At 65.9% G+C, this 22,958-nt stretch overlaps 1 protein-coding gene across 1 annotated transcript; it reads right to left on the bottom strand.

Annotated features, from left to right (window-relative positions):
* Positions 1-439: 439 nt before the first annotated feature.
* On the bottom strand, positions 440-22,171 carry PTCH2 (patched 2). The gene is given in 26 exon segments (XM_072867330.1): positions 440-1,321; positions 1,447-1,860; positions 2,031-2,276; positions 2,706-2,805; positions 3,074-3,216; positions 3,365-3,502; positions 4,077-4,360; positions 4,916-5,096; positions 5,204-5,346; positions 5,600-5,912; positions 5,996-6,401; positions 6,531-6,649; positions 6,729-6,854; positions 6,943-7,035; positions 7,167-7,322; positions 7,402-7,533; positions 7,762-7,909; positions 8,268-8,389; positions 8,493-8,688; positions 10,635-10,726; positions 10,969-11,038; positions 11,161-11,350; positions 21,320-21,512; positions 21,836-21,934; positions 21,936-22,099; positions 22,102-22,171. Coding segments are annotated over 25 exon segments (4,338 nt in total). The 3' UTR covers positions 440-1,321.
* Between the last annotated feature and the right edge of the window lie 787 nt (positions 22,172-22,958).

Below are 22,958 nucleotides of genomic sequence, written 5' to 3'. Positions count from 1 at the left end.
GCCCGCCGTGCCCACGCCTGGCACAGGGACGGGGTCCCCAGGGCCACCCCAGCTCAGCGGCAGGGGCTGGGGGCTGGGACAGGGGACGGGGTCACGGGCACGGCAAACACCGCTGGAGTTAAAGTGCTGGGTAACGGCGTGGACGGTGCCCGGGACAGGGATGGGGACAGGGGCTGGCCTCAGGGACAGCCCCGCTGCACGGGGACATGGTGAGAAAATTTGCTTTCCCAGAGAGATGTGCCTGGTGGCACCGCAGGCACCCACGTGAGCGTGTGCTGCCGTGGGTGTGCATCAGCACATGCTGTCACCAGGGCAGAGCACAGCGTTGCACGAGGGGCCACGACTGTGGGGCAGCTCAGGGGCTCAGCACAGCAAGGACCACCCCAAGGACCACCCCCCCAAACCCTGCCTGTGCGGTGGGAGCAACAGGCTCCCTGGCTCCGCAGCACGTCCCCGATCTCCAGCCCTCCCATGCTTGCCGGTGGGGAAACTGAGGCACGGACCAGCATATCGGAGGGGGTGAGCTGCCCGTGGCCACCCAGCACCCCATGGAGCAGGGGCATGAACCAGGTTTGCACCCCCTCACCCGCCCCAGGCTCCCACTGCCTCCGGCAGGCAGCCCTGCACCAGCAAAGGGTCTGCCCCCTCCCTGCCTGCACCCTGGGCAGCTGGGCGAGGCCATAGGCTGAGAAATAAATCTTTTAAAATAAGCTTAAAAATATATATCTCTCTATAGATAGTTTCCCTTTGCAATAAATAAAGGTGGGGGATGCCCGCCCCAGGCCTTGCCCACGGCACCCCAGGGCACAGCTGGCTCTGGGGCTGCCCCCTTATCGGGATGGGGGGCACCAGGGCACCCTGTCAGGGCACCCCAGCGTGTGGCCCGGGTGGGGGGTCCCAGGAGGAGGTGACAGGGAGCAGGCAGTGACCCCGCAGGGGGGGAAGCTGGCAGGGCACCGAGCCCACCTTGCCAGCAGCTCCAGAAACAGAGGGGGGAGGTTAGTGCTTCCATTTCTGGGGGGGGAGCAACAAGCCCGGGGCAGGGTAACCCCAAACCCTGCACGGGGGGGGACGCGGCACCATTGGCACAGCCCCGGGCTAGGGACACGCGGGCACGGCGTGGCCTGCACACAGCTTGCATAGAAGTGCCAGCCTGCCCTGCTGAGCCCCTTTATGGGGAGCACGGGGGGCCGGTCCTCCTTGGCTGAGACCGGGGGGCATCGCCACTCCGGCGATTAGCAGCACGATGCGGGCAACCCCGCTCTGCACCCTCCTGTGCCCGCCGGGCGCTGGGGAGATGCTCTGCCCGGGAACAGGCAACCTGTGGGGAGAAAGAAGGGGGGGTGGGGATGGGGGGTGGTCAGCTGGATGCCTCTAAACCCAACCCGTGCTTCCAAGCCACCGTGCGTGAGCACTGGGGGAGGGTGCCCATGTCCCCAAGCTCACCTAGCGCCGGGCACCTGCCCCGCAGCGTCCCATGCTCTGCATCTCGAAGGCATCGGGCATGGCGGTGCCGCCGGTGCTGGGCACGCTGGGCTCCTCCAGGCAGTCCTGCTCGCCACCGGCAAAGCCCTCAGGGCCGAAGCTGGGGTAGGAGCCAGGCAGTGTGGGGTGCAGGGCCACCATCACCGAAGCGGTGGCTGTGACGGTGGCGTAGCTGCCAGCAGGACCCTGCAGGCGGGTGCTGTAGGCGGGCAGGGCTGCAGGGGCGGCTGGCCGGGCGCCCGGCGGGCAGGGCTGCGGGTAGTCTCGGGGTGGCACCGGGCACGGCTCCCCGAAGGGCAGGGGGGGTGCGGGCTGCGGGCCGGGAGCCTCCTTCTTCCCCTGGACCTCAGGGCTGTCCTTGTAGGGCTTCAGCACCTGGGGGCAGGACATGGAGCATGAGGGCCCCTAGCCATGCTGAGCATCCCTCTGGCAACCCCACCAGCACCACAGGAGACCCACCAGTCCCCGTCCCCCGGCTCTATCGGTGACCCTCTCCCAGGGGATGCCGGGGAGCCGGCAATGCCACGGCGGGCAGAAGCACTCACGGTGATGCGGGGGAAGCTGGGGTCCTTGCCGGCCTCCAGCAGGATGTGTGCCGGGGCAGGGGGCACGATGAAGGGTCCCCGGGGGCTGCCCGGCCCCATGCCCTCTGCGTAGCACTCCGTGTCCGAGGGGTCGGGGAAGGCAGCGGGCCAGGCTGGGGCACGCCGGACGTACAGCCCCCCAGGGCCCAGGCATGGGGGCACCGGCTCCGGAGGGGGCGGGCGGGGGCCATAATCCACCGGGGATGCCTGGGGAGAGAGGGGATGGCATCAGAGGGACCGGGGACATGCAGGGATGGAGGAGCAGGGGGTGGCAGGGAATATGGGGTGATGCGAGGATGGGGTGAGGGCTGTGTGGGGTGAGGGAGATTTGAGGTGAGGCAGGGATGGGGTCAAATGGGTCAGGGAGGGATGGGGGGAGTCCAGTGTGGGCTGAGGCAGGAGTGGGGTCATGCAGGTATGGGGTGAGTTGGATATGGGGCAGAGGAAGGATGGGGTAAAGCAGGGATGGTACAGGGTGAGGGATGGGCTGAGGTGGGTACGGGGCAAGGTTGGGACTGGGCAAGGCAAGGATGGATATAGGGTGAAGGGGGAACAGGGTGGGGGGCAATGGGGGATGAAGAGAGGTGGGTATGTGGTGGGGGAGGGGTAGGGAGAGGTGGGACAGGGGTCTCGTACCTCAGGGGGTGGCCCGATGACGGAGAGCAGGACGGGCAGCAGCACCAGACCGTTGAGCAGCCCCAGCAGAGTCAGGATGGTGAGCACTGCAAAGAAGTACCTGGGCGGGCCGCAGGCAGAGGGGTAAGCGGGCATGGCTCCCATGAACTGCATCCCACCCCAAACATGGCTTCCCACACCGCACACCCCAGCTCCCCTATGTCTCCCCAGCCTCCATGCAAGATGGGGTGGGTGCCCCCAGCAAGACACATCCTCGCCAGCTGCCCACAGCCCCATCACCAGCCAGGGGGCTGCCACGCTCACCAGCCCCCATTGCCAAAGCTGTTGGGGGGCAGCAAGCGGCTGGTTTACCCTGCTCCAGCACCCACCTCATGATGAAGTCAAACTCAGAGCCAGCCAACATGAGGACGCCCAGGAGGGTGGAGACGGCACCGTCCATCACGGGGGCGAAGGTGTGCTCCAGCGCCGCGGCCGAGCGCACGTTCCTGCTCCCCGCGGCCGTCAGGAAGCCCTGCGTGGGGTGGGGATGTCACGCGGGGCTCGTCCCTGTGTGCCGCCTGTGACGTGGCCACCCATTGGCACATGGCCAAGGGGGTGAGGGTGCTGGGCAGTGGGAACTGTGGTGCCCTGTGGCCGGGCAGGGGTCTGCCTGCACTCACCAGGGCCACGTGGACAGTAAACTCCACGCCGATGCCCACCGAGGCGATAAGGATGACCACGGGGATGGCGCTCAGCTTGATGCCCATCAGCCCCATGATGCCAAACAGCTCCACTGCCATCATGGCCAGGATGGAGACCTGGGGGACAGCGGGGTCAGTGGGGTGGCTCTGGCTGGCTGGCCTCTCTGCCCCTCCGCCTGGCATGCCTGATCCCACCCCTCCATATAGGGCAGCCTCACCCTATTGCCTCTTTCCCCTCTATTCGGGGTGTTCCTCTGTCCCATCTTTTGGGGGTGGCCATCAACCTCCTCTGCAAGGATGTCCCCAAACCCCTGCCCACTACATACTTTCCCTTCATAAGGGGTGTCCCCGATCTCTCCATATGGGTTGCCCACCTGGTGCCACCTCCATATGGGTGTTTCCCCACACTCCTCTGCACGGATGTGCCCAGACCCCTGTCCCCTCCATATGCTGCCTTCATAAGCCATGTCCCTGATGCCTCCATACGGGTGTCCCCCACTCACTGACACCTCCATATGGGTGTCCCTTCCACACAGGGTGTCCCTGGCCACCCTATCGCCCCATCCCCATGAAGCAGGTACCCAGGGCCACCCAGCAGGACGGGAGCAGGGCTAGATGTCCCTGTCCCCACCCATCAGGAGGGCAGCACAGCCGGTCAATCCCGTCCCCACGCATCGGGGTGCGTACTCACGATGATGCCGGCCGTCCAGGGGTTGAGCAGCAGCAGGGCACACACGAGGAAGGTGCAGGCCAGCAGGATGCTGATGGCCAGCAGGAACCAGTGGCGCAGACCAATGTACTGCTCCCAGAAGAGGAAGGGGTAGCCGCTGGGGTAGCTCAGCACCCCGTGACGCTGGGCAGCCTCCCGGCAGATGGCCCGCACGCTCTCGATCGCCTCCACAAAGTCAGCTGTGCGACGCAGCCCGCTCAGGTAGAAGGGGAACTGGGCGAACTCCAGCGGCTGGGCTGCTGGGACTGGGGAGGAGAGCACGGGCAGCATGGGGGTACGGGCAGCACGGGAGTGCAGGCAGCACGGGGGCACCCCAGCCACACCAGTCTGAGGGCAGCCCAGGCAGCCTGATGCCTGGCTGGATACCACAGGGCTGGGGAGCGTGTGGGGAGCAGACTGGGGGCAAGGGGGAGGGGGTTTCTCTGCTGGCAGGATGCTTGTGGGGTAGGGGGTCACACGGTGCAGGGGAATGCTTGTGGAGCAGAGGGGGAACAGAGTGGAGAGGCTTCTTTGCGGTGAGATGCTCATGGGCTGGAGCAGGGGGTGTTGCTGCAGCAGGAGGGCAAAAGGCAGGGGGAGTGCGCAGTGGGATGCTCAGGGTGTGGGGTGCAGGGGGATGAGCGTGGGGCATGGGGAAGCAGGACGGTTTCTCTCACAGAGGATGCTGACGGGACGAGGGATGTGGGGGGTTTCTCTTCAGGGGGATGCTTGTGGGGCAGGCCCAGTGCAGGGAGCGGGGTCCTCTGCAGGGGATGAGGGGAACAGGAGGGGGCCGCGGGGAGCCCACCGCGCTCACTCACTTCGCAGGTTCTCGCCCGTGGTGTCGTACTTGTCATGGATCCACTCGGGTGGCGGGGGGTAGAAGTTGGCTTGGGAGGCAGCGAAGCCCAGGGGGTCGTTGCTGGCCCACACCGTCAGGCAGATGTAGAAGGTGTCAGGGGGGATGATGCCATTCTCGTCCACCAGCCGCCGCGTGGTCAGCTACGCGGAGAGAGCAGGAGCGGGCATGAGCACAGCAGTAGGCACGAGCACAGCAGCGGGCACAGCGTCGTCCCCAGCCCGGTCGCGCCAGCCGCATCCCCACACACCTGATTGAAGTTGAAGGGCTCCTTCTTGTTGCCCGTCTGGATGAGGAGCTTGTACGCCAGCGCCCCGTCCTCAGAGCCATTGCGGTAGCTGTCATAGGTGATGCGCCCGGCTTGCCAGTCCCTGTCGAAGGTGGCCTGGAGCCCTGGGGATGCAGCGTGAGGGGTGAGCATCCCTTGGGGCACACCACCCTGCACAGCATCCTGTGCACCCCTGGAAGCACTGTGCCAGCAGGACGGGCATGCAGAAGCCCCAGGGCTCAGCTTGGCATTGCTGGGCACCTTGGGGGCACCACGGGACCACCCTCCCCAGGGTGCCACACACCAGGGAAGGCATTCCCAGGCCAGCAAGGGAGGGTGCAGGTTTGGAAGGGCATGGAGAAGAGGAATGTCCCTCACCTCGCAGCCAGTCCTGGAAGTAGTGGAGCCACATCTTGGGCAGGTCGCGGTTGCCCTCCCGCACCACGTACTTGACAGTGCTGAAGGCCTGGTGCAGGCTGAGCAGGGCAGCTTGGGCGCCCGGGTAATGGAAGCCGCCCTTGGTGACGATGAACATGTTGTAGAAGGAGAAGTACTTGAACTGGGCCGAGATGAAGGCGTGCGCCTTGGTGTCCCGCGGCACGATGTCCGTCAGGTAGAGCCCGTCGTGCACCATGGTGGTGCCGTAGAGGCTCAGCCCCAGCAGTGCCAGGAACAGCACCGCCACCACCGCCTGCGGGGACAGCCCAGGGTCAGGCAGGGTCCCGTGCCACCCACCCACCTTGGGTGGCCTCGCCGGGGCGGTCCCCACCTCACCTTGGTCCGGGTCCGCAGGAGGAGCGGGGCGTACTTCTCCCGGGCGAAGTCGGCGAGGCTCCAGCGGCAGAAGGGCAGGGGGACGCACTCCCGCCCACCCTTGGCCTCGTCCAGCTGGGCCAGCAGGTCCCGGGTGGAGCTGGATGGGGCGAAGACTTGCGAGCCCAGGGGGTCAGTGGGGGGCAGGAGGACGGCGGGTGAGGTGCACACCTGGGAGGTGGGTGGCAGGACAGTGACGATGTGGTGGCCCGAGGGGTCGCACCGGGTGAAGGCTTGCACGGTGGTGGTGATCTGGGTGCTGGTGGCCACACCGGGGTGCCCGTAAGGGGAGGGGTGGCAAGTGTGGTTGTCGTTGGCATCGGCGATCTCCTGGGGTTGGATCTGGATGACCCGTGAGGAGCAAGGGCTGCAGGGAGAGAGGAAAGGAGGAGAGAGGGAAGGAGGAGGAGATGTTGAGGGAGAGGAGCAGAGCCCCCCCATGCTTCTGGGGGGACCCGCGGGCTCAGCCCCATCCCAGCCGGCTCGGCACCGGTACCTGTAGAAGCAGCAGAGGATGTCGAGCCGACGTTTCTCGCGGCGGTGCAGGTCCAGGCTCAGGATGGCAGGGAAGACGAACAGCACCATGGCAAAGTTGAACACCACAACCACCGCAGCCTGCGGGCAGGGGGACACGTCAGAGCTGGGTCCGGTAACCCCTTCTCGCCCCCGCCCCAGAGAAGGACCCCAACCGAACCTGCAGGGAGAAGGCACGCAGGGCAGGGATGGGCACCAGCGCTGCCATGAAGAAGGCGATCATGTTGCTGACGGAGGTGAGAGCCACGCTGGTCCCCGTGCGCTTCAGGCACTCGCCTGTCCGCTCCTGCAGGGACAGAGGGTGGCAGTGACAAGAGGGGCCACAGGGAGGTGAGAGGGGACCAGGCAGCCCCCGGGCAGGGCTCAGTACTCACCTTGAAGGGGATGTGCTGGCTGGTCTCAGTGAAGGCGTGAGCCAAGAGGAACATGTCATCCACACCGATGCCAAGGGCCAGGAAGGGCAGGACCTGAGGGAGAGCAGCCGGTGTCAGTGGGGGGACACAGACACAGCCCAGGAGGGGACCCGGCCACCCGGCCACCCCGCAGCCCCCAGGGTCCCACCAGCCCCACGGTACCCGGCTCTTTCCCCAGCACATACCTGGGTGGTGGCTGCGTTGAAGGAGATGCCCAGCAGTGAGCAAAGCCCCAGGCCAGAGGCCACGGAGAGAGCCACAAGCAGGACCCCAGCCAGGCCCACGGCCCCTTGGGACCTGGAGCAGTCCCAGCGCAGCATGGTGACGCAGGCATACGCCAGCTGGAAGAGCACAGCAGGTTAGTGGGTTTGGGGGGGCGAAGGAGGGACGGCGGGGGACAGAGAGAGGGGGCACACGCACCATAAGGAGGTAGCCCCCAGCCACCCGGATGGCACTGACGTCAGAGAAGGACTTCATGATGTCATTGAGCGTGGTGGTGGAGAAAGCATGGACGCTCTGTGTGGCGTTGGGCGGGATGGAGTCCTGCGCCAGCTGCCGGAGGCACATCCCGTTAGAGGGTCAGCATCCCCCTGCTCCCCATACATCCCCTCCAGAGCCACCCAGAGCGTCAGCATCGCCGCTGAGGGTCCCTAGGGACCCACTGGACCACAAGAGAGTGGTGCTAGGACCCGTGGCCACATGCAAACCTGGGTGCAGGGGGATGCCACGCACAGGCTCACCCCTGCCCAGCCCCACGTGGGGGCTGTCCCCAGTGCCCACCTCCACGAATTTCCTCTGCCAGGCCTCCAGGATGGCACCCGCCTTCTCCTCGCTCCAGCTGATGTCATGGATCTCGTAGTCATCCTTGAAGTGTTCAAAGAGCTGCCGGGGGCTCATGAGGAGGAACATGGTCTGCAGGGCCTCGGCGCTGGGGGACAGGCACGCACCTCGCTGGGACCGGCTGCAGTGCCCCAGGATGTGGGAATGGGTCCATCCCCCACCCCACAGCTCCCAGCCCCATCACGGACAGCCGGGAGAGGACCCAGGCATCCTGCCCTCTGTCCCCCCGCCTTGTTCCAACGCACTACTCCGCTCACCAGCCCCATACATTCGCCAGCCTCACACACTCTCCCAGACAGCCCTGCAGCCCCTCTTGCAGCCAGGGCTGGTTCCCGTGGGCACCAGATGAGGATGAGGGAACCCTGCCCCAAACCGTCCCAGGAGCGAGTGCCGCAGCTGGGCCCCTGCACCATGCCTGGGGACGCCTGCGCCGCAGCAGCTCTCACCGTAGCAGCTTGCCCTGGGAGTCTTTGGTTGTGCCGCCTAAAATCAGCTCCTCCTGCCAGCGCATGAACTTCCTGGAGAAGCCATGGCAGCCCCCCGAGAGCTCGGCCGGGATATCGGGGCTCTGCGGGCAGAGGGGAGGCATCAGGGATGTGGGACTGTGGGGTGGGCGGGAGAGCAGCAGCAAGCCCCCACACCCCTCCCGGTCCCCGTGGGCTGTGACCCACCTGCTGGCTCTGCTTGTTGGGGGCACTGGGGGGGCACTGGGGGTCCCGGGGGTCAAGGCAGGGCCGCTCCATGTAAGCCTGCCCAACCTCTGCTTTATCCAGCAGCTCTTTGAAGCCTTCCAGAGATGTGAACTGCCCCAGCTCCTCCATCAGCTGCAGAGGGTCCAGGTTGCTCCACTGGATGTCCGGGCGGCCCCTGGGGAGAGAGAGGCATCGGGATGATGGGGGATGCCAAAACCCACATGTGGTACCACCACCATGCCATCCCATGCACGGGGCCATGCCTGCGGGCCCGGGGGTGCCCTAGAAGGCAGGGTGCAAGGATGCAGAGGAGCAGCATCAGTCCCCAGCACATCCCCTACCCCCTCCTGGGGCCACCTGCAGCATCCCCCGTGTCCTGCGCAGCACAGCAGGCCGTGCCCCGAGTCAAGTAGCATGCCTGATCCTGTTAGGCTGGGACAAAGAGGGGGGAGCCGGCCCCACCGCCTGGCCCCGCTTTGTGCGAGCAGTCAGGCCGATTACTGCCCGCGGGCTAACATCTTGATAGAGGGGAGCAGGCAGGCAAGGGCTCCTGGCATCCCCTCCAGCCCTTCCTGCCATCTCCCCCCAAGCTGGAGGTTTTGGGGCTCAGCAGAGGTTCTGGGGGCTCAGAACGGTGCTGGGAGCTGGGCACGGACCAGGTCCTTGGAGGTCCAGTGGGACCCCATGGGACTTGGGTGTCTGGGAAAAGGGGCTCTTCCATTGCCTGCAGATGCTCTGCTCCCTCCATCCCAGCCTGGGGTGCCGGGGGCCAGCTCCCAGCCTCACTCGGCTTCTTTTTTAAGACAGAAAGGACACACAAAAAAGCTAATAGCCCAGCCTAGCACTCCAAAGAGGGGAAGAAAAAGCCCCGAGTGAGTGTGGGCTCTGGGTAGAAACGCAGCCTAATAATTCATGAAGGCTGGCTGGGCCGGAGCCGGCCGCTCGAGATTCCCACATACCAACCGGAGCTGCTGCTGCTTCCAAAGAGAGCCCCTTTTATCTGCTTTCGCTTGCTTCACTGAGCCAGGGCAAATCCTTTTGTCTTTCCATAGATTGCTGCTCTTTGTTCTCCCAGCTCCCACCCCACTCACCCCTCGGCGTTAAAAAGGAGGACGAGACCCCATGGGCTGGCCGGCGCTCAGCCGGGGTGCCCACCCGGGCACCCGCTCACCCAGCTGCGAGGAGAGCTGGGCCTCACCGCTGCTGCGGGTGCCATGCCTGCCACACACCCCAGCACCAGGATGCTACCCACCCCGGCGGACGATGCCACCGGCATCCCGCTCAGCACGGCCACCCCAGCCCCGCTCGCTCCCGCTCCCGGCTGCTCCCTAGGCTGGGATGGGGAGAACCTGAGGTCCTGGGGGGACAAAGCCAGTCCCCCAGTCCTGGCTGGGGATGCTGCGGCCCCTTCCCCCTCCTCCCGTCCAGCAGCAGCCTGAATAAGGCCACTATTTCATCTGTTTGGCAAGGGGCAGCTTTCAGAGCAGCATTAGCATGAGAAAGCGTGGGGCTGCGTTTGCTGACAATGCACAAGCCGCCCTGGCTCTCCCGGACAAACACAGGCGTAAACAGAAGGAATGTGGGGGGGGTCCCCCTGCCCAGCCCGGGGTCTCCAGCCCCACCACTGCGGTGCGGGGAGCTGGCCGGGAGTCACCCGCTACCCACCCCGGGGACACTGCACCCTCTGTGTCCCTGGGCACAGCTCGGCCTCCGCGCCATCATGGCACCCACAAAGCGCTGTGGGGGGGAGCAGCCCCCAGGGACCTGCCTGCGGCACGGCCTCTGTCCCCGCATCCCCACCCCTGGCTGGTGTGACCGCATGCCATGGCTGCGATGGGCAGCTCCTGCCCGTGTGCTGCAGCCCCCTTTCCCCGCAGCAGTGCAAGCCAGCCCGTGTCACCGAGGCCAGGAGGACAAGGACAGGGACCTGTCCCCGGGGTGTTGACCCAGCAGGATGAGCAATGCTGGTGGGACCATCCTGGGGCCGAGCAGGACAAGCAGCAACACCAGGGGACATTGGGGCAGCTGCATGGGCGGGTCAAGCACCGCCCCTCGGCAGCCCCCCCCAGCCCCTGCTCCCACCCGTGGCCCCCCGCACCCCGGGACAGCCCCCACACTCACGGGAGGTAGGCTGAGCCTCCCTGCAGCTTGGCACCTTCCCAGAAGCAGTCCAGCGGCGTCAGGATCACGCAGGGGAACAGCTTCTCTATCATCTGTGGGAAGAGGAGACGTGAGGGGTCAGCAGGGATGGATCAGGCCCCCCGGCTCCCCCCCCCCGCCCAGCCCTGCTGGGCTGCCCAAACCTGCACCCTCCCGCACAGAGCTGGTGGTGCCTTTGCAGTGCCTGGGGCTGGCAAGCCCCATCCCCACCACAGCGCATCCGCTGCCCGTTTCTTGGGGGACCGATCCCCCGTGGGGGGCTCCCTGGGGGCTATACGCCATGCCCAGCACTCACCCTCTCGATCATGCCGTTCTCAATGATGGGGACACCCGACTTGTAGCAGATCTTATTCAAATCCCACGATCTGGAAAGGCAGAAGGAGGAGCTGAGGATGGGCATCATCCCATGGGGGACACGGCAGGGAGTGTGGGGGACAAGCAGGACACAGCGGGGGTCCCCGTCCCCCCCGTCCGGAGCTGGACTCACTTTCCGTACAGCGAGACTTGGACTTTGCTGGCGGCCAGGGCCGCCTCGAGGTGGAGCTGCAGGGCCTCCTGCGTCAGGATGCTCTCCCCGTCCCGCTTCGGGGTCTGGATCAACATTTGGGAGGTGTAGACGGACTCCTCGCCCAGCTTCTCCTTGGTGTAGCGCAGCTCCTGGCTCACCCGGCTGCCCGCTGCGGAGGGGATCGCAACGTGCCCTGTCAGTGCCAAGGCTGGCAGAACCCCCATCCCACCAACCCGTCCTGCCCACCAGGATGCGCAGGGAAGGGGACGGGCAGGAGCGAGGCCCCACGACATCAGGTGGTGCCATGTTAACCCGGGGGGGCTTCTTGCCATAGGGTCCCCCAACTGCTGCATCCTCTGGGCGCTCGCACCCAGGGGACCCAAGCAGGGAGCATCCCAGCCCACACTGGACCAGGCATCCCCCTTCCCACCAACGCAGATATGTCCAGCCCCAGAATGGCTCGTTGGCTTCGCTTTCCTTGCAAAAACCCCATGGACGGACAGCTGGGGAAGCGGATGGGACGCAGCCTGCCTGCTCCCACCCATGCGCTGCACCGGGTGCCGCAGATGCCCGACACAACAAGACCCCAACTCAGCAAGTGAAACTGGGAACACCCCACCCCGTCCCTGCCCAGCTGTTCCCCGGCACCCCGAGGCGGGCAGCATTTCAGCCAGGGGATGGGCATAGTGAGAAGTGGGCACCCTCAAGCCCACCCCAAGGTGCAGGCTGCCCCAGGAGGGGCTTGGGGACAGGGGAGGGACATGGTGCTGGGCAGCTCCACAGGACCCCTCTCCTCCCGCTGAGGCTCTGGGATCTGTCCCCAATGGCAGCGTGAGAGCTCTGAGCTTGGCGGGGCCAAGGTTTTTGGGAGAAGCCGCTGACTTTATTTGCAGCCGCCTCGGTGCGGAAGAGAAATCCCCCTCCCCGCCAGTGTGGCTGGAGCTGAGCTCAAACCCTGCATGGCCTTTTGCGTGGCAGAGCACCATCCCAGGAACAGCCATCTCTGTCCCCATTAAACAACAGGCTCCCATCCCTCCTGGCACAGTGAAGGGGGGACGACGCAGCCTGGAGGAGGGTGGGACCCTGATCCTGAGACGCCTAAGCACAACACCCGGCCACCCTGCTCCCAGCCCCCTGCCCGGGGGGGGATGCTACATGTAGCCCCCAGCCCCGTGCCACCCACCAGGGATGCCCCAGGGTGCCCAGTGTCAGGGCGCATCCCAAGGCAGCGCTGCTGGTGTGGGGGGGGCCAGCTCCTGCCCAGCCCCGGGTGCTGGGGAAGGGGGGGTCAGGATTCATCTGCGCTGGGACGCTCCCTCAGCAAGAGGCGGGGGCCCCGGCGGGCCTGGCCCCTCGCCAGCGCCGAGGAGGCCAGAGCGAGACCGCAAATAAGGAGCAGAATCTTCCCTTTTAATGACTTATTATATGGGTTGGTGTTTTTTGGTTTGGGGTTTTTTTTTTCCTGCTTTTTGGGAAGGGGGGGGTGGGGGGCATCTTTATTGTTCCTGGCTGGGCCGGGGAGCAGCTGGTGTCCATCAGATGCCAGTTGGGATGGAGGTTGTGCCAGGGCTGGGGGGGGGGGGACAGGACACGGCCACGGCCTTTGTGTGTGTGTCAGAGGGGATGGCGGCGCCTGGGGCGAGGGGACGAGGACACAGGGAAGGTGGGTGTCACAGGGCGGGGGGGGAACCCGTCCCCTTCCCAGCAGGCTGGGAGGTCGGGCAGGAGGTGCCCCGAGCTGCTCTGATCTCAGCCGCGCCACCCACGCTGAACCCGGGCGGGCGGTGGGACGCAGCGATGGGGGAGCGCCCAGCATGGCCACCGCTCCCAGGGGACGCATCCCGCTGCGCCGCGCAGGCATCTCCGCCGAGCACGGCCGCGGGAGGAGCCGCACATCTGCATGCATGGAGTGGGGGGGGAACCCCCTGAAAAATTAAAGAAAGAAAAAAAAAAAAAAGAGAAAATAAAAAGCCGTCCCTTGTAATTAGTGTTAATTTGGAACAGGGCACTGCGAGCCGTCAGCAAGCTTCAAAGGCCGTGAGGAAGCCTCAAATTCCAACACCCTAATTAACCAAAGAGCAACATGAAAAGACAAGGCAGCGCACACAGGGCTGCCAAGGACACTTCAAACGGGCGCACGCCCGCCGGCCGGCCGGCCCAGGGCCGGGAGCGGGAGTGGGGCGAGATGCCCCACGCCGCACGCAGCCCCCCGGCCCGGGGAGGGGGCGGGGGGGGGCACCCCGATACCAACAATGAGCACGTTAATGAGGAACTGTATGTAAATTCTTCTTCTTTTTTTTTCTATTCCAATTAACAAAAGGAGCCCTTGGCTTTTTCATGCAAAGGGCCCTCTGGTTCCAATCAGGCGCCCCGGTCCTGCTTATTAACAGCCCACTCTGCTCCCAGCAGGGGCTGCCTTTGCCCCCCTCCCCCCCCCAGACCCCCACACAGGGCAAAGGGACCCCCATGCCCCCCAAAACCTCCCAGCAGGGCCTGGGGGCAGGACAGTCCCCAGAGGCAGCCATGCCTTGTGTGAGCATCCTCCCTGGGGTGGGCACCGCTTCTGGGTACCACTGGCTGGGGGTTTCACACTGGTCACGGGGTGCAGGCACGCAGCAGCATGGGCTGGAGGGTGGATGGGACCCCATCCCCACTCACACCCCAAACACCCAGGGTGCAGAGCGGGCCCCCACCGTGCCCAAGCAGGGAGGGGACAGGGTCCCCAGCAGCGAGGGTGGCTGCGTGTGCGGCTGCCTCCCGCCTGTGGCCATGCCGGGGGAGCCCTCCCCGTAATTACAGCATCCGCCGCAAAATTACAGAGCAGGGCAGGAGCCTCCCTGCCCCCTTCCCGGCCACCCTGCCTGAGCCGCCCCCCCGACACCGCTCCCCAAACCCTCCTGGCACAGGACCCACGGCCACAGCACTGCAGCTGGCTCACCCTTGCCCGGTGGGACCGGCTTGTGCCCTCTTCTGCCCCAGTGGGTGCGGGGACCACAGCACCCCCTGCCCGATGCCAGCCCCCCTGCACCCTCCAGCCACGGGCAGCCCCAGGCTGGGGGGAAGGGGGGGGCAAGGGCGTTGCTCCTGCTCCCAGCCAGGACAGAGCCCCAGCCCCCATATTGCACCCCTGCCCAGGAAGACCCAAGCTCACCCCACATCCCCCCCAAGGGCTGCAGGTACCCCCCAGACCCAGCTCAGAGGGTTTGGGGTCAGAGGAGCCCATGCCGGGTCCTGCTGCCCCCGAGGCAGCTGCAAGCCCCCCGGCACAGGGCTCACCCCCACGCAGTCGCCGCGCCTGGCATGACGGCAAGGGGACGTCCTGCTGTGCCTACGCAGGGCTGGAGGTGGGCAAACTCCATACGGGCCCTGTCCCCAGGTGCCCATGGGTGGGGGGCAGCAGGCTGAGCGTGCCAGGACAGCATGCCTGGGCAGACCGGGAGGGCAGTGGGTCGGGGCAGGCTGCCAGCCCCACACCAAGCCCTCCGTGCCTGCTAAGGGCAAAGGGGCCGGAGGCAAGAGAGGGCCAGGGGAGGTGCTGGGGGCTGTGGAGAGGCATCGGTGTCCCCTTGGGAGACAGATGCTGCTGCAAGGACCACTCTGGGTCCCCCCAGGCAGGTGGAGGCTGTGCCACCGCTCCGCAGATGGGACCTGGGCACCACCAGCAGCCGTCACCACTGCTTGGGTGACCCGGATGGGTCAGGGTGGCAGGGAGGGAACATGCTTGGGTGCATGTCCTCACTTGGCCTCCAAAAATCAGGGCCTGTCCCCCTGCCTGTTGTAACAGGGCTATGGGATGTGATGACAAATGTGGCAAGTCCCAGATTCAGCTGGTGCATGGGGGATGCTGCAGCCCTGTCCCAGGGCCAGTGAGCCCCAGAGCCAGGCCAGCCCTGACTCCAGCTCCAGCCATGCCCCCCCATGAGGAAAGAGCTGGGGACAGTAAGGGGGGGTCCTCTGGGGAGCAGCCCCCTTTCCATAGCACAACATCTCACTGTCAGGGCTAGAAACCCCTGCTCAAGTCCACAGATGGGAGGGGGGGCAAGGTCATGCTGAGATCCCCAGGGAAAAGCCATCCCCATCGGGACCCCCCTCTGCAGCACGCCACGCTGCAACAAGGGGCACACACAGGACCACTGAGACACCCCACAGCAGGGACAGAGCACATCACACCGGCAGATATGCCCACCCCTGGGCGATTAAAGCCCCCGGGGGCGATGAAGATATGCTGGCATCATCCCGCATCCCATGCACCATCCCGCATCCCAGCAGGAGGGGGTCCCGAGGCACCGCCCCGAGCATCTCTCGGCCGGCCGCTTCCCCGTGCCGAGCGGCGTGCAAGCTGGAGGCCACCTTCAAAGTGTTGTGGGGCGGATTAGCTGGATTAGGGAGGCAGTGAAAGGACCCATGCTGCTCCGGAGGAAGTCTCGCCCAGGGCACGCTGAAAGAGCCATTTTTACCTGTCCCGGCCGCTACTGCTGGCCTCGCCAAAAGCCCCGTGGCCCCGTGCTGTCAAAACACGTCCTCCCGGCCCCATTCACCCCACGGTGTGGGGGGCTGGCCCCAGGGAAAGGGGGGGCCTGTGGCAGATGGGTGTCCCCAGCAGCGCCGAGGGATGAATGTGGGCCCACCACTGCCCCGGCACCTCTGTCCAAACCCAGCCCCACCAAAGGGGCTCCCACAACCCAGCTAAGTCAAGAGGGGCAGCAGAAGTGGGGGATGCCTTCAAAAAGCCAGCAATGGAGGGGCTGAAAGGGCCCGTTTGAGGCCGGCTCCCCGGCCGTCAGCCCCAGCCAAACCCTTTTGTTTAACGGCGAAGCTAAATTAATGTCTTTATTACCCCAAATCGCAGGGCAGCGGTTCCCAGCGCGGGCGGGGGGGCAGCCGGCAGCTCGCACCGCCCCAGCCAGCACCGAGGGGACAGCGCGACCCCCGAAAAAGAGGGGGGAAAAAAAAAGGGGGGAGAGGGGATTCAGTTGGGAACTATTCACCGCTAAGACTCCTGTCAGCATTGACATAAATTTCCACTGGTGTTGGCATTTAGGCATTTGCCATTTCCATATGTATAGGGCTGCCTGTACTAATTATGCTAATCACCCCCTCTGTTGGCTGCTGTGAAAAATGGCCACATTAGGCACTCCACTGCTTGCTAATGTCACTTAATGTGTGGTTGAAACATACATTCATCCCCCTCTGAATGGTGAAATTTTTCCACATTGCTGGCTTCATTCAGGCAAGAAATGAATTTTTTGAACTCAGACCACTTTTCCAGGCCCGAGGGAGAGGCAGATAATAAAACCCTCTTCTCGGGCCCTGGCGCTGCCCCCTCCCAGCCACCAAATAACATTTAAAACGCAAAAAAAAAAAAGCTGTGTCCGTGGATATGTCTAAGTTTAAAAAAACCCCACACTTTCTAGGAAATAAAAAAATATATAAATTGAAAAGCAAAGCAAAATGGGTAGGGGCAGATAAGCCACAGCCATCTGTAAAGAGTCTCCCAGTCTTTTTGGGTTAATTAGCAAAATTTTCCAGCCCAAAAAAGCCGACCGAGCTGTCAAGGAAGGGAAAAGGAAAAGCAAGAGGTTTCATGCTCGCCTCCCAAAGATAAATAAAGGCAAACTGCCTGCGCCCCATCTTTGGGCTGCTGGGCAAGACCCCCAAGAAGAAAAGTCCTTTCAGAGCCAGCCAGGGCTGCAAGGAAGAAGGTGTTTTGGAGCAGAGGGCAGAGCCAAGCAGGCTGGGTTTTGGGATAATGGGGACCTCGGCACCCCATGGCAGCAACGCCCCAGATGTCCCTCAGTCCTCCAAGCCCCCAAGGATGGGGGCACAGGGTCCCCAAGGACACCCAGACCCTGCGAACATAGAGGACTGCGGGGTCCCAAAGGAAAAATCCCACTGGGCCAGGCAGGGGGGGCCCCAGGGCAGCGCTGGAGACCCTGGGCAGCCCCTTCCTTCCCTATGGGGCGATACCCATGTCACTGCACACAGAGAGGAGTGGGGACCCTGTCCCCACAGGACACCTGTCTGGGGACGGAGCAGGGACATGGCAGCCCAGGAGCCACCCCTTGGGCACAAGGCCAGCTCAGGCCAGATCCCAGCAGCCCCCACCGCAAGGGACAAGCCATGGTCTGAGCCTCCCATGCTACCGGCACCAGCCCCATACCCCAGCTTCACCCACTCCTTCCTCAGCCCCTGCACCGACATCTCACCCCACAAAACCCACCCGCCGGCAGCAACGAGACCACCCACCTCTCCCTGTGCCCATCCAGGAACGGCCACAGCACCTTGCCACCCCCCCCAGCTGCTGCCCACCCGCCCCATGGGTCCCACCACATACAGTGGGGACAGGGGCTGGGAAGAGGGGCCACATGGACTGTCTCCCCAGGGCAGAGGCAGGGTGGGGAGGGCGCTGAATCCCCATCTTTGGCTTTTCGTTGTGGCTTTCCCATCCCCGATGCCCTTCTCTCTGCAAAGACAGAGCCAGCTGGGGTCTCCTCTCCTGCTTGCCCCTGCTGTAGGGGGAGCCCCTGGGCTGCACCCCAGCCCTGCCCTGGGTGCCAAGTCCTATTGCAGAGGTCAAGGAAAGACAAAAACTATTGCCAAGGGGGCTGGGGGTGTCTCAGCTTCATGCCCCAAGCTGAGAACGAGGCAGCAGATTTCCCTTGCCCCCATACCACGCATCCCATTTCATCCCACTGCCGCATTTGGGGTGTCCCTGACCCCTCCAGGAGAGGATCGAGGTCTTCTCTGGGGAGACTCGGCAGCTCTTTGAGAACGCGACGGCTGCACAGGGCGCTGGGCTGTTCCGGTTAGGAATTAACCCGGCCTTCCTTTGAACCAGCCCTCGGCGCTATAAATCAGGCAGACCCATTCACCACCCAGGGCTCTGCCTGCCCAGAGCTCGCCGCCCCGGCCCCTTGGCCCTACAGACGCCCTGGGAGAGCCAGGAACAGCTGCCAGGTGTCTAGAGGTAACTCAACACTCGCCGCTAGCCGAGATTTCAAAGCCTCTGAGTGGCTAATTGCTTCAGAGGAGCCTAATTGAACATTTCCACAGTCGAGTCCAATTTATGGGGTGACACGGCCTCCCTCCATCTCCCAAACAGGGATGAGAGTCAGGCACAACCCCAGGGCACCATCAGCACCCCCCAGCCAGCGGGGCTGAGGACACTCCCCAAATGAGGACAGGGGACCCTGCACTTTCCCACGATGGCCAAGGTCACAGCCCAGGCTCAGGGGGACCCATCAGGGGACCTGCCATCAGCACGGCCCCAACACTGAGCCCAGCCACGGGGCCAAAGCAGGGCTGCCCACCCTATTCCCCTGGGGAGGGACAGCAGCACAGTCCCCCCATGGGAAGCAGCTCTCTTGCCTCCCCTGCCCGCCCGGTGCCCGGCTCCTGGAGGGCTGAGCTCAGCCTGCAGTGGGGACAGCCCGGCACAGGGTCATGCCCCACTCCTGCGGGGTTGGGACCTCACCTGGGTGAGGTGGTTTGGGCTGGAGCATCACCAACCCACATCCCTCAGCCTGGCTAGGCAGAGGCAGGTGAGCAGGTATAGCCCAGCTTCAGGGGGTAATCACAGGCTTCCCAGGACCCTCAGCCACCCAGCCTCTGAGCTGGGGAATCAGCTGGGATCTACTGGCCTAGGAGGACAGGACCAGGACTCCCTGCACACATACTCTGCCCCTTAAACACCCCACAGCGCTGCCTCGGAGCTGGGATGGACTGTGCTCCTGCAGACTTCTCCACACACATACCCAGAGAGGGCAGGAGCTGGGGTGCCCCAGCACCCTGGGGGTCCCAAGGCTTTGGGGCCAGGCTGACAGGGGCACCCAGCTTTGCCAGCCTGGAGGCAAGGGCTGTGCTGCCTCGACCTGGCACGGCAGTACCAGGCTCACTGCAGAGGGACACACACACCAGCCACCCTGCCCTACACCCGGGGACAGGAGAAAGTGGTGGCTGAGAGAATCCAGAAGCAGCTTAAAGTGCTCAGGAACCGACACCACAGTCCGTGAAACTATGTCCTGCTCCCCAGAGGCAGCCCAGGCCCTCCTGCCCCCCAGCAACGCACATCCCCACACCAGGATGGGGTCCAGAGATCAGGGAGGGCTGTGTACACCCGAGGACACCCAGGGATGCTTTGATCTCACAGAAAATACAGAAGCAGAGGCCAGTGGAGAGGCAAACACTCACAGATGGTTATGGGGAAGGGAGGCAGCCCCACAGCTGATACATAAGACTGAAAGAGCCGCCGCAAACCTTCCACGTCCTGACCCACACAACCCCATCGGACTAAAGCCACCCTGGCCACATCGTCCTTGGTGGTCGCAGGTAGTGCCAATGCCCGAGGACAGCCTCCCTGAGCACGCTGGGGCCGTGCCACCCAGGAACAAGGCATGGAGGGGTCTGCCCCAGGTGCACACTCGCAGGGAAAGAGCCCTCCCAGGAAGACCAAGGGGGGGGCCCCGAGCAGCACCCCACAGAGCACCCCAGCATCTCATGCCATCCCCACCCCGGGCACTGCAGATCTGTCAGCAATGTTTCACCGTGGAGTAAAAAAAAAAAAAAATCCAGCTCCCGTCACCAAAGAAGATGCCATGCCATGAGAAAGAGCCAGTTCCTCGGAGAGGCCCCTGGCACCCGTGCTACAGCCACACCACAGCGGGGGGGGGGAAATCCTCTAACAGCAGCCGCAGTGCCTCCTGGCCATACCCACATGAGCAGGGAAGCACAGTGGGGCACAGACATGTGTGTAAGAAAAGCCGGGTGTCTGGGGACTTCCAGCCGTCCCCAGGCTCGGCCCCTTCCCCGTCCCACTCCCCACCCCGATGCACCACAAGTCCCGTTCCCCCTCAACAGGAACAACCGCAGCCACTTCCCTGCCTCCGGCCACGGCTGCAAGAAACACCAACTCCTTGCAACCCCAAAAGCACAATAAAAATCCGATGGAGCCAGAGCCACGACCCGGAGCAAGGGACCCACGGAGGGAGCGTGTCCCTCCTCCAGCAGCCACCACTCAGGCGCCGGCCGGACCAGGAGGTATCACTGGATTTCTCTGCTACGTGTTGCAGAGGAAAGGGGTGATGGAGACGAGACCTGGGGGGGACCAACACCCCTTGGGAGTGGGGAGCAGGTGGGAGAGCCAGGCGTTCCTGGGCAGGGGTGCGTGCGTGCATCTGTGTGCGAGTAGCAAGGGAACGCAAGGCTTTTTTTTTTTTTTTTAATAAAAAAAAAAGGGGGTGGGAGAGCAAAGTTGCTTCTATTGTTGAACCAAATCCAAGAGTAGCTGAGGACCACACAGGGAGCGGGGCGTGGGGGAGGAGGCAGCGCTCCCGCACAAAGATGGCTGACACCCCTCCGCTGAGCAACATCTGCCCCTGCACAGCACCCCGCCGGGGACCCCAGGCTGAGAGACCCCCCCCGGGCCGGGGCCTGGCAGGGATGCGGGGGTGCGATGCGGGGTGCTGCCCCCCCCCCGGGACCCCCAAAGCAGGAGGGAGGCGCAGGGAAAGCAAATCCCAGCGCTGGGGAGCAGAGCGGCAGGGAGAGGGGAGAGAAAATCCACGCTGGAGTTATTAATAACAAAGGAGGGGGATCAGCCGCTTCCACTCGGAAACGGGGATTTGCTCCCGCCTGACCCTGCCCGCCGCTCCGTCCCCGCCGGGCAGGGCTCCTGAGCCGGGACCGGCAGCCCCGCGACGCCGGCTCTGCCCCGGTACGGGGCTGCGACCGCCCACGGGAGCTCTTCCCGCGGGGAAAGGTCCCGGCGGCGGGAGAGCGGCACCGCGGGAAGGGGGTGCCCACGCGTGGGGACACGCGCACCCAGCCGGCGCCAAACGCCATCCCCGCCGCACGTGTCCGCTGGTGCGGGGACGCGACCGCACCTTCGCGCAGAGACACGCGAGGGGGTCCCTCTGCGACTCCGCGCCGCGCACCCGGGACCTCCGCTCGCGAGCGTCCGCGGCCCCGTCCTCCGCGGCCCCGCACGCCGCAGTCCCGGCGGCATCCTCCTCCCGCCCCGCTCCGCGCTGTCACCTGCCTCCGGGCCGGCCCCGCACCTCCGCGCCCCGCGGGGGGACAAAGCCGCGGCCGGGAGCGGGACCGTTCCCACGGGCGGCTTGGGCCGTGGGGCCGCGCTTACCTTCCACCCAGAGGTGCTCGATGTCGGTCTCGATGGAGGCCACCCGCAGCCCCACGGCCAGCGCCCCGAACACCAGCAGCCCCACGAAGAGCACCTTCCCGCAGTGCCGCTGGATCCGGCAGCCCAGGGCGAAGAGCAGCGCCTGAAAGCGGGCCCGCAGCCACAGCGGGGCCCTCTGGCCCACGGCCCTGCCCTGGGGAGAGGGCGAGGATCAGGCGGGGAGCGGGTAAGGGGAGCCCCTGCCCGGGGAGGGGAGGGAAGGGGGGGGGGGGAATCCCGCAGCGGGGCGGGATGCCCGCGGCGGCCACGCTCCGTGGGCTGCGGAGCGGGACCGGGACCCCTCCGGCACCCGCGATGCTGGGGCTGCGCAGCCGGGGAGAGCGCGGGTCCCCAAGCCGGGGGACACGGGGGTGCCCACACCCGCCCCGCGCTCCTCCGCCCTCCCTCCGCGCAGCCCGAGCTCCCCCCCCCCCGCCCCGGAGCCCCCCGCGGGAGCGGGCGATGCTCGCCCCTTACCTCGGGCAGCGGCTTGCGGCGGGCGGCGCGGAGCGGCGGCGGCGCGGAGCGGGGGGGCTCGGCCGGCATGGCGGGGCGGCTGGCGGGGCTGGGCACCCCCCGTTATGTGGGGCCGAGCGCGGCGGCCCCCATGCGCGCGGCGGGGCCGGTGGTGCCGGTGGCGGGGCCGGTGGTGCCGGTGGCGGGGCCGGCGGCGGTGCGGCGCGGTGCCGGTGCGCAGGGCTGTGTGCCGCCGGCCGCCCGCCGCGCCTCTAAAGGGGAGGCGGGGGCGGGGGGCGCCGGGGCCGCGCCGCCGCCGCCGCTCCCATTGGCCGCCGCCGCCGCGGCAGCGCCCATCGCCGCTGCTAGGCAACGGCGCGCCCGCCGCCGGCGGCCACACACGGCGGCACCCCCGCCCGCCCCCGCCCCGCACGGCCCGGCCCGGCCCCGCCGCGGGGGGGAGCGCGGCGGCGGCGGCGGCGGCACCGGGGGCGCCCGGCCCGGCCCGGCCCGCCCGCCCGCGGGCAACGGCACCCGCCGCAGCCGGGGCTGCCCCCCCGCGTCCCGTCCCCCCGTCCCGTCCCGTCCCGTCCCGCCGCGGGACCGGCAGCCCCCACGGACACCCCGGGGATGGGCAGGTCCCCCCGGCCGCACCGCAGGGTGGGCACCCCACGCTGCCACCGCCGGGGTGGGCGTCCCCACCGCACACCCCAAGGGAGGGGCACCCCCGCAGCAAAGCCCATCTGCAGGGCACCCCCACAGCCGCCCCAAGGACGGGCATCCCCTGTAACCACCCCCAAGGGTAGGTAGCCCCCATAGCTACCCCCAAGGACGAGTGCCCCGCAAGCAGGGCGTGCCCCCACAGCCACCCCCAGGAACGAACAACCTTCTCCCACAGCTGCCCCGCAAGGGTGGGCAGCCCCCTGGCGCTGCCCCAAGGGATGGACATCCCTCCCAAGGGCACCCCAAGGGCACGGCGTGCCCCCATAGCCTCTCCCCGAGGATGGGCATCCCCCATAGCTACCCTCCTTGGTTCAGGCCTTTCCCCCTTCGCCTCCCCCCCAGTGCTGGGCAGACCCCGCATAGCCACCCCAAGGGCCAGGTATCCCCTCCAGGGCCGGGCATCTTCCCACAACCACGTCCC

Source organism: Ciconia boyciana, chromosome 7 (assembly GCF_034638445.1).
Source record: "Ciconia boyciana chromosome 7, ASM3463844v1, whole genome shotgun sequence".
Classification (NCBI taxonomy): domain Eukaryota; kingdom Metazoa; phylum Chordata; class Aves; order Ciconiiformes; family Ciconiidae; genus Ciconia; species Ciconia boyciana.
Note: the sequence above shows the minus strand (reverse complement) of the source record. Positions and strands in the feature narration are given on the sequence as shown.